The 14,067-nt window shown below is 35.5% G+C and overlaps 1 protein-coding gene across 4 annotated transcripts; it reads right to left on the bottom strand.

Moving 5' to 3' along the window:
- Window positions 1-1,092: 1,092 nt before the first annotated feature.
- On the bottom strand, window positions 1,093-14,067 carry Znf382 (zinc finger protein 382). 4 transcript variants are annotated; one of them, XM_071605021.1, is made up of 4 exons: window positions 13,995-14,067; window positions 11,464-11,615; window positions 11,038-11,130; window positions 1,093-2,671 (listed from the first exon to the last, which is right to left on the bottom strand). In XM_071605021.1, exons 2-4 carry the CDS (start codon window positions 11,600-11,602, stop codon window positions 1,242-1,244), a joined length of 1,662 nt encoding a protein of 553 aa, XP_071461122.1. In that variant the 5' UTR covers window positions 11,603-11,615; window positions 13,995-14,067; the 3' UTR covers window positions 1,093-1,241. The 4 variants fall into 4 exon arrangements, with proteins under 4 accessions (XP_071461122.1, XP_071461125.1, XP_071461124.1 ...); XM_071605024.1 differs by having other exon boundaries at window positions 1,093-2,668; XM_071605023.1 differs by having other exon boundaries at window positions 11,464-11,590; window positions 13,995-14,066.

Genomic DNA, 14,067 nt, shown 5'->3' with positions numbered 1-14,067 from the left:
GAGCTGTTGCTAAAAGCCTTTCTACATGCATTATATTCATGTTCCCAGTTTTTCCAACATTGATTTAATTTTTCCCCTAGCATGAATTCTGTGGTTTGAACCACCACCATGTTGATAATATACATAGTAGTTTCCCTTTAGAGTAAATTATCTCATGCTGTGAAAATTCTGAGTTGTTTGGCAGTTATTTACCAAAGGTGATTGAGCATACAAATTCCCTAAGACCCAGAAATTCCACTCCCTAACTATATACATAAGAGAAGTGCACATATGTACACAAAAAGACTAATGTGTTCTCAGAAGCATTATTTATTATGACCCTAAGCTGTAAGAAATGTAAGAGGCAATCAATAGGAAAATGGATAAATTGTGATATACTCATATTAATGGAATTCTATATAGAATAAAAAGAAATGAACTTCTGTCACATGCACTAATGATTACACTGAGAGACAATGATGAATGAAACAAGCCAATTCTGAATGAATACACGGTACATAATCCAATTAATATAAAGGTTTATAATATGGAAAAACAAATTTATAATGTTAGAGGTCAAAGTTATGGTTAACTTTGAGGAGGTAACTAATTTTTATTCCATTTTTGCAAGAAGAAATAAAAGTTCTCACCTCCTTTCTCTCTTTATTCTTTTTGTTGTTGTTGTTGTTGTTACTGGGGATTGAACCCAGGGGCACCTTGCTACTGAGCTATATCCCCAGTCTTTATTTTTTTTTTATTTTGAGACAGGGTCTCACCGAGTTTCTTTGGGCCTTGCTAAGCTGCTGAGGCCAGCATCAAACTTGCAATCCTCCTTGCCTCTGCCTCCCAAGTTGCTGGGATTACAGGTATGTGCCACAATGCCCAGCATACCTCCATTATTCCAAATGACTTCTATTCACAGTGTATTCATGGGCCACTGCCAGCTGGCCAACTGTTTATTATTAGTTCATAAAAAGTATTGAAACTACTTTGTATCGAAATTGAAAATAATTTTAAATGTTCATAGCAATTTAAAGAGGACGTTTTGGTCCAGTGAATTTAATAAAAATTTAGGCTTTTATTTTCAAAGATTTTTGTTTAAATTTCCAACAATATTGTGTGTGTATATGTGTTTTACAGGCTACCAAACAGTAAATACATGGCATATTATCTTAAATTACTAAATATTATTACACTTGCAAGCAACATTAGGTACAGGGTTGCTATGACTTGAAAAGCTTTTATTAAAAAAGTCACATCACTTACTGAATTCTCATAGTTTCTACTGTGTGAGTTTTCTGGTGGACAATGAGGTTTGACTTACAACTGAAGAATTTCCCACATTCTTTACATTCATATGGTTTCTCTCCTGTGTGTGTTTTTTGATGGCGAATGAGGTTTGATTTTCTACTAAAGGCTTTCCCACATTGAGGACATCCATTGGATTTTTCTCCCGTATGTATTCTGTGATGAACAGTAAGGATTGCCTTCTGGCGGAAGGACTTCCCACATTCATTACAAATATAGGGTTTTTCTCCTGTATGAATTCTCTGATGGAGAGTGAGGGTAGTCTTTTGACAAAAGGATTTCCCACATTCGTTACAAATATAGGGTTTCTCTCCTGTGTGAGTTCTCTGATGTACAGTGAGGGTTGTCTTCTGGATAAATGCCTTCCCACACTCATTACATTGATATGGTTTCTCCCCGGTGTGAGTTCTCTGATGATCAATGAGGTATGACTTCTTTCTAAAGGCACTTCCACACTGAGTACACTCATAGGCCTTCTCCCCTGTATGTGTTTTGTGATGTCTAGTGAGGGTTGCCTTCTGGCGGAAGGATTTCCCACAATCAATACAAAGATAGGGTTTCCCCTCTATGTGTGTTTTTTCATGAAGAGTGAGGGCTGTCTTCTGGCGAAAGGCCTTTCCACATTGACTGCAAACATAAGGTTTCTCACCTGTGTGAATTCGTTGATGTTCAATGAGGTATGACTTCCTTCTGAAGCCATTCCCACAGTAAGGACATTGAAAGGGTTTCTCTTCTATTTGAGATCTCTGATGCATAATAAAAACAGACTTTCTGCACAGGAATTTCCCATTCCCATATTTGTTGTATGCAGAGGACTTCTTTTCTATAAGATTATGTGGATGGATACCAAGATCTGACCTTTCTAGGAAGGCAATTCCATCTTTATTGAATTCAAAGGTTCTTTCTCCTCTGTGAGCTTTAGTCTGTGTAAATAACATTCCTTTCATAAGGAAGGATTTGTCACGTTCATTACATTCAAATGGCTGCTCTGGAGTTTGAACCTTCTGATGTTGAGTAACTTCCTGTTTACCATCAACATCCTTTTCTGTTTGTTTATGGAAATTTATTGATGGTTGAATTTTCTCATGCTTAGTATTGAGGACTGATTTCTCCCAACCATTACTCTCACCAAACTTCTCTCTTGCAGGGTTTATATTTCTAATAACTAATTCTGAAATATTTTTCAAAACTTTTCCATCAGGTTTATTATATTCACATAACATTGTTTTTGAAATCATGCGGTTCTTGCCTGGAGTAAGGATTTTCCCATACATATTACTTCTTTCCTTAATAAGTTTTTTGTGATTGATAAACACAACTGATCTAGATTGCTTGTCTTGGAATTCTTTGAACTTCACTAAAACATCTTCAGCTTTCCCATCTTCTAGAAAAGAATACAATTAACAACATTGTAAGTCTTCTTATACATACTGTGGATTGCATGTATATATGAACAACTCATATGAAACTATCCGTCTTGCTACTGTGGTCTAAAAAAGGCTAGAATAAATAACCTCTTGGTAGATAAAACATAAACAAAAACCCTGCTGTGCCACCGAAATGAGGAAAAACTGGCATAAACAAAGAACAATTATATCTTTGGCATGCTGCAATTGTCAGCTGCATGGAGATGGTATAATAAACACAAACAGAGGTGAACAGTAGATAAGAATTGTGAAAGAGTAATTGTTCTTAGATGGGAAAATTACGAGATAATGAAATGAGCCTAGCAAGGGAACCAAATAGTAAGTAGTGTAACAAGGAAAATTATTTAGGCAGAGATGAAAACCTACATATTTATTTCCTCATTTCTTATACAAATATTGTAAAATGCTTCCACTCATTTCTTCCTCATTTCCACTTATTCAATCCATAGCAAATGAACTTTCTCAAACTCATTTCCTAATGTACAGAAACACTGATTTACAGTCCTGGCCCTCACTGTCCATATGACTATGATTTATTTTCTCTTGAAGTAAAGAATCAAGAAAACATATTTCCATGAAGAATTATAAAGTTAACAAGAAGACAAATTATACTTGCAACATGAATATAATCATTATTGTATTATGATTGTTGCCACCATCAATTTATTCTCCCAGAAATGGTCAGTAATAAAATTCTCCTGACCATCAATTTAACATCTTCTCTTTTCAATATGTTGAATTACTGTTTTTCAGTTTTAGAGGAAAAGGATTCAAGTTTTCCTCCCAATGTAGAAACATACATCAGCTTTGTTATTCTCTGTAGGGGTGTGAAGGAATAGATTCTTCAATGAATATGTAGGGTACTAACTGACCTTAAATATAATTGTTTTTTGGTTACTTGGGATTGAACCCAGAGGTACTTTATCACTGAGCCACATCACTAGCCTGTTTTAATTTTAATTTTGAGACAAGGTCTCACTAATTGCCCAGGCTAGCCTTGAACTTGTGATCCTCCTGCATCAGCCTCTCAATTAGCTGGGATTCTAGGTGTGCAGCAGTACATCTGGCTTAACTATATTTTTTCTATAAGTTCTTGACTATATAATAGTATTATTACCTATCATTCACATTTGGGGGAGCAATTTCAAGGGTAGATTCAGCTTACCTATGATACATTTTTATTTATAATAGCACTATACTGGAAAAAATTTCAAATATCCATCAAAATGTAAACAGATAATAATGTATTTTGTATACACACACAATGGAATTATACCTCAGCAAGAAAAAGGAAACCTATAATATATAATGGCCAACAGGGATGATTCTCATTTTTCAGAGTGTAAGATTTATGCAATAAAGTACATATATGATATAATTCCACTTATGTGTAGTTCTTAAACACGTAAGACTAGGCTATTTGGTAATTGAAGTTAAATTGTCTTCCTCAGAACCTCAAATAGCTCCAAGATATGCTACTATCCATTTTTTTTCCCCAAGGCCTTCACATGGTCTTTCTACTTTTCAGCGTCTAATTTGTCTGAAATTGGCATAAAAGTAGGGTCTAGACCATCCATTTCAAGAAATCTTTTAAAAACCTGATATTTTAACATGACTATTCCATTTAAATGCTCAATTTGATAATTTTGCTTTCCCAGCCCAAAACATGTGCTTTTATTAGTCAATAATTATACAGTCAACTGACTATCTGAGATATTCTGAGTACACATTAACATGTTGTTATACGAGGTGAGGGAATGTTATTTCAGCAGATATATCTAAAAAGAACTTAACATTAAATGATTTCTGAATGAATTCACTGCATGGCACCATAAGATAATGAATAAGGTAACTATTAAATACCTAGTCTGCTACAAGCTATAGTAAGGAGAGGCAAAATAAAGGACTTTAGCTAGGTATGTTGATCCATTCCTGTAATCCCAGAGACTCAGGAGACTGAGGCAGGAGGATCAGAATGCTGAGGAGGCCAGCCTGAACCTGTCTCAAAATACAAAATAAAAAGGGCCAGAAATATAGGAGAGCACTTGCCTACCATGTATGAGGCTTTGGGTTCAATCCCCAGCATTAAAGGAAAAAAAACTAACAACACTAAAAAGACTCCAATGGAGAGTGACTATGATAAAAGGTGAATGTTGATATATTTTGAAGCTCTGTTAAAGACTGTTATAACTTTTTGTTTGAACTGGAGATTTAACCCCAGCATCACTTAACCACTGAGTTTCAAACCAGATACTTTTTAAAACATTATTTTCGGGCTGGGGATGTGGCTCAAGCGGTAGCGCGCTCGCCTGGCATGTGCGTGGCGCTGGGTCTGATCCTCAAAACCATATAAAAAATAAAGATATTGTGTCCATCTAAAAATAAAAAATACATATTAAAAAGTAAATAAATAAAACATTATTTTCATTTTAATACAGAGTCTCACTAAATTACTGAGGCTGGTCTGAAACTTGCAATCCTCCTGCCTCTGCCTCCCAAATCTCTGGGATTACAAGTGTATACCATCACTCCAAGGAAAGGCCAGAAGACTGTTATAAGTTTTGATATTATGTGGACTTGGGTTGTGACTCAGTGGTAGAACACTTGCCTAGCATGTGTGAGGCACTGAGTTTGATTCTCAGAACCACATATAACTAAATGAATAAAATAAAGGTTCATCAACATCTAAAAAAATTTTGATACTATGTCCCTCTTTATTGCTATAATATTCCATGTGCTGAAATTTGCTGTCTGATACATAGTCACTACATTTTCTTTTACTAAGCATTTATATGTGTAGCAGAGTCTGACTCCATTTTTGATGCCTTACTGCTGCTACCTTTCTAGACTTGTCTTTATTTCTCTCTTTTTTTGGCAATATTAGGAACTGAACAGCAGGGCTTTGCACATGCTAGTCAAGCACTCTACCACTGAGCTATATCTCCAAACTTTTCCATTTTTTAAATTTTGAGATAGGGTTGTACTAAGTTGCCAAGGCTGGCCTTAATCTTGTGACTCAAGGTTCCTGAGTTGCTGAGATTATGGGAATGTGCCACCCAACTCTAGCCTTTTATTTACTTATTTTTAAATTTTGAGACAGGTTCTCACTAAACTGCCAAGAATGTCCTCAAACTTGTGATCCTTCTGCCCTAGCCTCTTGAGTAGCTGGGATTACAGGTCTGCACCACATGCCCGACTATCTTTCCCCCTTTTTTTTAAACCATCCTACTTTACACAGGTAAGTCAATATAAAACACTCATGCTCTGTGATTAAGGTGTGTGCCACTGTGTCCAGAGACAATGAGGTAACTTATGATGGTGTTTTAACATCTTAGTCTGCAAATTCTATCACCTCTATTTATTTAGGCTTGTTCCCTCTCTCAAAATATTTATTATATTGTATACTCACCCTTCTTGTGATAATAGGAGATGATATAAAGCCCATATGATGAGAAGAATGACTTAGGCATTGTGATATAGTTAGGCTACTACCCAAGAATCACTTGAACACAGTATTGAGATACTGATATTATGACAGTTGATCTGACAACCAAGAGGCAACTAAGTGATTAGTGAGTTGCTGGACAAAGGGATGATGTACATCCCAGGTGGGACAGAATGAGACACTATGAGATTTCATCATGCTACTCAGAGCAGTGTGCATATTAAAACTCATGGATTACTTATTTCTGGAATTTTCCATTTAATAGTTTTTGGACTGTAGATGACCCTGTAAGTAACTGAAACCTTGGTTAAGGCATATTACTATATTAAACAGTAATAACAACAACAATAAAACCTAACACAACCATAAATATGAAAAGTCAATATATGAAAATTGTGTTTATATAAATCAGCAACAAACTAGAAGAAGTAAATTTAAAAATCCTGCCTTGGGCTAGGAGTATAGCTCAGTGGTGCATGCAAAAGGCCCTAGAATTCCGTAGTCAGAGCACACAAAAAATCCTACTATTTACAATATCATAAAAAATATTAAAAATATAAACTTAATTAATAATGTACAATAATAAAAATAATAAAACACTCCTTATAGCAATTTGGAAAGCTACTAAAATGGAAAGCTAAAGTATGGTTACAAACCAGAAGACTCAATAGTGCTAAGATATTAGTTCTCTCAAATCCTGGGACATTTACTTAAAGAAATAAAGAAGTTGATTGAAATATGTACTTGAGAAGAAAATGACCTAGAATGCCAAAACAATTTAAAAGGGAATAAACTTGGAGGACTTAAATTAACTGTCCTCAAGACTCATTATAAAATCACAGTAATCACAGAACAGGTAGTATTGGAAATATGACTTAAAATATATCAAAGGAAATAATAGAGAGTTAAAAAATGGAGTGACACAAATATGATCAAATAATTTTCTATATGATCACCAGAACAATTTGATTCAATTTAACAAATAGTGATGGAACTAATTGAGATCCATATGGAGGAAAATACCCTTGAGGACTTACCTCATATCATAAGTGAAATTTAACATGAGATAGATCATAAAATTAATCATAAAAACAAAAATATACACAACATTCTCAGAAGAAAATATAGGGAACTACCATAATAACTTGGACAGATATTTGTGAGATCAAAGAACTAATTATAAAAGAAAAAATGGCTAAACTGGACTTCCTCAAAATTAAATACTTCTGTTCATAAAGATACCTTAAAAATGAATAGGTACACCCTGGGCCAAGCCACCATCTTCCCTTGCCTGGATCAATGCATTGACTGGCCTCCTACCTGACCTTCCTAGATCTATATCTATCTTCCTCTCAGTCAATTCTCAACCATGCCACTTTCAGCTACTATACTACACCAAGGAACACAATTTTAATAAATTCCAACTGAAGTTGAGCTGGGCACATTTGTTCAGGTCCATAATCCCAGCTATACAGGATGACTTCAAGCTTGAGTCCAGTCTTGTCAACTTAGTGAGGAGACCCTGTCTCAAAAAAAAATTGTTTTTAAAGGGTTGGGGATGTAGTTCAGTGGTAAATTGTCCTTGAGTTTAATTCCCAGTATTGTAAAAAACAGACAAACAAACTGATATTAGATCATGAATGCCTTGTTGAAAACCTTCCAATGGCTCCCACTTAATATAGCCATAATAAAAGTCAAAACCCTCACAGCGCCCTCCAAGGACACAGGTGCCTCAGGCCTCTTAACCTTCAGGCCTCTTCTCTCTTTTCTCCCCTTCCCCCGCCATTCACTCTGCTCCAGTCACAGATGACAAACAGAACTACCCTCAGTGCTTTTCACCTACTGTTCTGCATAAAAGGGACCTGCATTAAAGGTCCCTTCCTAAACTCTGCTAGGTCCACTTCCTCTCTTCCCTTAGGTCTTCACTCATATTTTCTTTTTTTAAAAATTAACTCCCTGCCTTGTAAAAAAAAATTCACAACCTCCTCACCACATTCTCTTCCTCTGCCTCACTTTTCCCTCCTTTCCACTTTTCATATTACATACCATACTATTCTACGTATACCTCTTTATGGTGTTTCTGGCATGGATCCCCCAGCAGAATAAGTGCTTTATGAGGCAAGAAAATTCAGCTGTACACACAGTGCCTTGAACAGTGACTATCACACAGTACAACAATGGTAAAATAAGAAAGATTATAAAGTATCAGCTAATATAATATTTTTCTCTTTTTCTTCTTTGGGATCCTGGGTAGGTTAAAACGCTAAATACTTAAGAAAATGAATAGGCACACTAAAGAATAGAGGAAATATTTGCAATGTGTACATCGAACAAAAGATTCCTATCTAAAATATGTAAAAAATTCCTATTACTCAATGAAAAATATATACTACCCAATAAAAAATCAACACTTGAGTGAACACCTGTAACATAAAAAGCACTTAAAATTTTTTTCAACATATAATTTATAAGAGAAATCTAAGTTAAATTGGAAAGATATACTATCAGGAAGTAATGTAGAAGAGAATGTGGGATAAAGTTCTTATACATTGCTGGCAAAAGTCTAAGATGGCACAGTAACTTTAAAAAACTGGCAATTAACATATACCTGATTTATGAATCAACAGAATCACTGTTAGGTGTTTACTGAGGAGACATAAACACCTATGTCCACAAAAAGATTTTTATAAGAATGTTTACAGCAGCTTTATTCATAATGTATCCAAACTAGAAAGACCCCAAATGTCTATTAATAGAACATAGAGAAACAAACTGGTATATTTGTACAATTGAATACTATCCCACAATTAAAGTAAGAAACTATGTATAAATGCAAACAAGTGTAAATTTCTCAGACATGGAGCCCATATGACAAAGGTCTATAAAAGGCAAAACGAATCTCTGCTGGTGGAAATCACAACTGTGATTATCCTGGGGAGGGACTGATCTGGAGGAGACCTGACAGAACTTAATGGGATGTGAGAATATGGGTTGCTACTTTTGTACAACTCAAAGAAATTACTGAAGGTCACTTTGTATGAAATACCTACAAATCTTGGAATGGATTCTTGGTAAGTTAACAGTGAGCCAATATTTCTATAAACAGAAGGCAAACAAGAAAAACATTTATATGAGAAATGATATTGAAAACTAAAATTTAGATTTTTAGAGTATGACAGTCAGCCACATATGGACACTTCACAGATCTCAGGTCTTTTTTTTTATTTTAGCTGTAGATGGACACATGCCTTTATTTATTTTTATGTGGTGCTAAGGATTGAACCCAGTGCCTCATATGTGCTAGGCAAGCACTCTACCATTGAGCCACAACTCCAGCCCAGATCTCAGGTCTTTAGAAATAGATCCCTAATTAGATAGTTATCATAAAAAAAATTGATCTGGGCATAGCGGTGCACACCTGTAATCTTAGCTACACGGGAGGCTGACATGGCAGGATTCTAAGTTTGAGGCCAGCCTGGGCAAATTAGCAAGACACTATCTCAAAAAAAAAAAAAAAAAGAAGGTGAGGGGGCAGGCATACAGGTGCATGCCTATAATCCCAGCAGTTTGAGGCCAGCCTTGGCAAATTAGTGAGACCCTGTCTCAAAATAAAAATATAAATAAAAAGGGTTGGAGATGGAAGTAACTTAGTGGTGGACCACCCTGGGTTCAATCCCCAGTGTGGCAAAATAAATAAATAAACAAACCCAGTAACATAATGTGAATCAATATATAAAAATGGCTGGGAATGAAACTTAGTGGTAGAGTACCTCTGGGTTTAATTCCTAGTAACACACACACACACACACACACACACACACACACACCTAGAAAATAAGTGTTGGTGAAAATGTGAAGAAATAGGAACCCTTGCCCACTATGGTAGGAATGTAAAATGATGCAGCTGATATGGAAAACAGAATGGTAACACCTCAAAAATTAAGCATAGAGTCTTGACAGGATCCAGGAATTCTATTTTTGGGAACATACCCAAAAGAATTAAAACCAGAGACTCACGATGATACATATGCTTATACATAGCAGCATTATTCATAATAGCAACTCAACTCATTCATGAATGAGTGAATAAGCAAAACATAGTATATGTATATGTAAACAATGGAATTTTTTTTTAAAGATAGAGAGAGAGGGGAGAGAGTTTTTTTTTTTTTTTTAATATTTATTTCTTAGTTTTTGGCCGACACAACATCTTTGTTTGTATGTGGTGCTGAGGATCGAACCTGGGCCGCACGCATGCCAGGTGAGCCACATCCCCAGCCCAAAAATGGAATTTTTTAATTGTAGTTGAACACAATACCTTTATTTAAATTTATTTATTTTTATGTAGTGCTGAGGATTGAACTCAGAGCCTTCCATCTGCCAAGCAAGCGATCTACCACTAATCCCAGCCCAACAGTGGAATATTAATCAGGCTTAAAAAGGAAGGAAATCCTGAAACATGTTCAACATGGAAGAGCTTTGAGGACATTAAGTAAAATAAGCCAGTCACAAAAAAGGAAAAATGCTATATTATTCTACTTATAAGAGGCACCCACAGTAGTCGAATTCACAGAGTCAGAAAGAAGAATGGTGGTGGCTAGGGGCTAGGAGTTCTAGTAATGGGAAGTTATTGTTTAAAGGGTACTGAGTTTCAGTTTTTCAAGATGTAGAGTTCTGGAAATGGATGGTAGTGATGACTGCATAAAAATGTGAATATACTTAACACTGCTGAAGTATATGCTTAGAAATATTTAAGATGGTAAATTTTCTGTTATGTATATTTTACCACAATTTTTAAAAGTAGGTCCCTAAAAACATGCAAAGGTATCAACTACCTGAGTTTTGATGTCCACTGGACTTTTGGCTGTATAGACTCACCTAGGTAGCTCTGACTTGCAAAAATTCTCTCTGACCATAGTTCTTCTCCTTGTTCCAACTTGCGGATCATATCAGGCTTAGTTATGTGAAATCCTGAAAATGAAAAAGAGACTTGGTCTAAACTGGACTCCAAAATATTGAAGGAAAAGAAAGATATAGCATCAAGGTGGCAGATGAGGGACATGCTAACATCTTATTAAGTTAATATCTTGCCCTCAGCAAGATTTCTGCTAACAAAAAGAAATTTATCATTTTTGATACCTGCAATCAAAATTCTTTATATTTCAGGATGTTTTTCCTGTGGTGCTTGGATCCAACCCAGGGTCTTCTGCATCTAAGTATGGGCTTTTCCATTCATCCCCACCTGTTTTAGGAATTCTTGAAAGGAAGTATATGATATTGAAAGATTCAAGGAGGGTCCCTTACCCACAGAAATGAAGTGGCAATAGTTTTCCAACATCACATCCCTGTAGAGGGCCTTCTGAGCAGGATCCAGTTGCTGCCATTCCTCCTGGGTGAAGTCCACAGTCACATCCTTGAATGACACTGATCCCTGTAAGGGCATACTCTAGTTCATCCTGAAGTGATCGGAAATGGGTGAGAACTAGATATTGGAAACCTAGTTCTAAAAATGTTCAGTGATCAGACAGTTTTTAAAATTATTTTATATTATAAAATTTCTCTCTGAAGATATATTTATCGAAATTATTGTCTCATGCTAATATGTATATATATTACATATGTGTACATATCTATATACATGTATGTATGTATCTATATAGAGTGATCACATTATTTGACCTGAATGTGACTGGCTATCTGGTGGATCAAAATGAATACAATCCTGATTCTGCTCATGAGAAAGTACAGGCTAAGAGAGAGGCATACATGCACTCAATAGGTATTACATATGCAATGACAGAAATACATACAAGGGAAAGTGTCATAAAGCAAAGAAAATTTTCATTTTGTACTCTGAAACTTCACTGAGGACATAAAAGTTTTGTACTCACAATAAATTTGTTTTGTAGGAATACAGGGCATCTGCTTTTAAAAATTCATGGGGAGAAGAAAACCAGTTAGTAAATTCAGGAAATAGCAAAAGGTATAGTATGTTAGGAAACAATTTTTGAGCTCTGAAAAGGAAAAGATATGGAAGAAGGTAGGAGTTTTATTATGGAATAATACTGAACTTTTTTTCCTTTATAGCAGTGGTCTTTAAAATGTAGTGAATACATTCCCAAAATATTCATGGTTACATATAAAATAACAAATAGGCATTAATGGCAATCCATATTGTTAATGATAACTGCTCTCAAATATATACTGTTAACATTTTCTTCTCTTCCAGTATAATGTCTTATACATTCCACTATGATGCAAGCCCCATTTTGAGTCTCTGTTTTAAGGAGTATAAAGAACATGAAAAACATAAGTAAATACATGTTATATGATAAAATTTTTACTTTTGAGGCAACACTTTCAATGACTGGCAAAGATGCTTATGGTGTGTTAGGTAGGAAAGGCAAGAAACCACTTAGAAATTCCTCATAGGTTAAGATCATAGTAATGAACTGAGAGAAGATAGGTGGTTACTAGATGATGAAAATCAACAGAATTGGTCACAAATTGGCTTTAGAGTGGAAAAAAGAAAGGCAGGACTATCAGATTATCTGAATAGGCAAGTGTATAGGTGCTAGGACTAGTAAATAGAAATGGGAAAAAGAGAGAATAGGCTGAGCAAAAGGAGGTTATAAGGTAACCTTAGAAAGATACTTAAAGTGAAGTAACATATAGGGGGTGATAACTATTGGATGTTGAATATATGGTTCAGACACTTAAGAGGTCAAAGTGAGACCCACTGAAATCAAGAATGTGTAGCCTTCACAGTGAATCTGACATGTACAGAGGAAAAGGCTGTAAAGAGAAGAAAACCAATTAGCACCTGGGGAAAACCAGTATTTTAAAGGTTGGTAGATGAGGAATTTTCTGTAAGAAAAAGAAAAATAGGACAGAGTACCACTTTTGATTTAAGTGTAGATATTTCAGGAGTGCACTAGCATATGCATTTCCTTCCCCTGTACAAACATAAAAAATGAGAAGAAACTAAAAAGAATAAGTCAATAACAGCACTGGAATACTGGAAAGATTTTTCACTGGCAGGCCACAATTTGTAGAAACTGTTGGCAGACATGAGTAAAATAGGAAGACAGGAGAAGAGGAATACAAAACCTGAGTTTTCACTGAGGTTGTGGCTCAGTGGTAGAGTACTTTCCTAGCATGTGTGAGGTACTGGGTTCAATCCTCAGCACCATATAAATAAGTAAAATAAAGTTTAAAAAAACCCCTCAGTTTTCTATACAAGTTCATATCAAATCTCCATACTGAAAAACCTCACAAAACATGACATCCTTCCACAAAGTAATAATATGAACTACCCATTCTACCTCCCACCATATCATTGCAAAAATCTTGATTAGTGGAGATAAGCAAGGTTTTTCTGTCTGCTCCTTGACTAGTTACAACTTGGGTGTAGAAGTAGGGTCAAGAGAAGGTAGATTCATTCCAAGTAATATATTTCCATTAAATCAAGACAATAGCTTTCTGTTACAGCAGTATGTTAGTGAGAAGACTGAGAAAGGAGATGATGAATGATATATCCAATCACACTTGGGGAAGGCTTCAGTTTATCTGGCTGGAAGGGAGAATTTGGAAACAGGGTTGCAAATAGGATAAGGTGGGTGAAACACTGAGGGTGCAAAATTTAGGAAGGCATAGCACTAACAGTATGCCTTAAAAATCGTACCTCACGCCATTTGCTTGCCTCACCCTAATCTGGGTCCTGACTGAAGACATTTCATGAAAGCAAATCTCAACATCCAGGAAGTTTAAGTAACATTGCTAAATAAATGTTCATATTCCCTGGGGAAAAAAAAAGAGAGGAAATATCATCTCACCTTAGACATAGCTTTGAGATTTGTAGGAGATGAAACTTCTCTTTGAACTCTTCTTTTGGTAAGGAAAGAGTCC

Source organism: Marmota flaviventris, chromosome 18 (genome assembly GCF_047511675.1).
Source record: "Marmota flaviventris isolate mMarFla1 chromosome 18, mMarFla1.hap1, whole genome shotgun sequence".
Classification (NCBI taxonomy): Eukaryota; Metazoa; Chordata; class Mammalia; order Rodentia; family Sciuridae; genus Marmota; species Marmota flaviventris.
The sequence above is the reverse complement of the archived record's forward strand: the minus strand, read 5'-3'. Positions and strand labels throughout refer to the sequence as shown.

Bases quoted from the DNA above. Each gene is read 5' to 3' on its own strand.
- Znf382 (XM_071605021.1), bottom strand. From the start codon at position 11,602: ATGCCCTTACAGGGATCAGTGTCATTCAAGGATGTGACTGTGGACTTC. The intron at 11,131-11,463 runs GTAAGGGACCCT...TTTCATTTTCAG, and splicing joins TTGCCACTTCATTTCTGTGG to GATTTCACATAACTAAGCCT. The intron at 2,672-11,037 runs GTGAGTCTATAC...ATTCTTTTCTAG, and splicing joins TGCAAGTCAGAGCTACCTAG to AAGATGGGAAAGCTGAAGAT.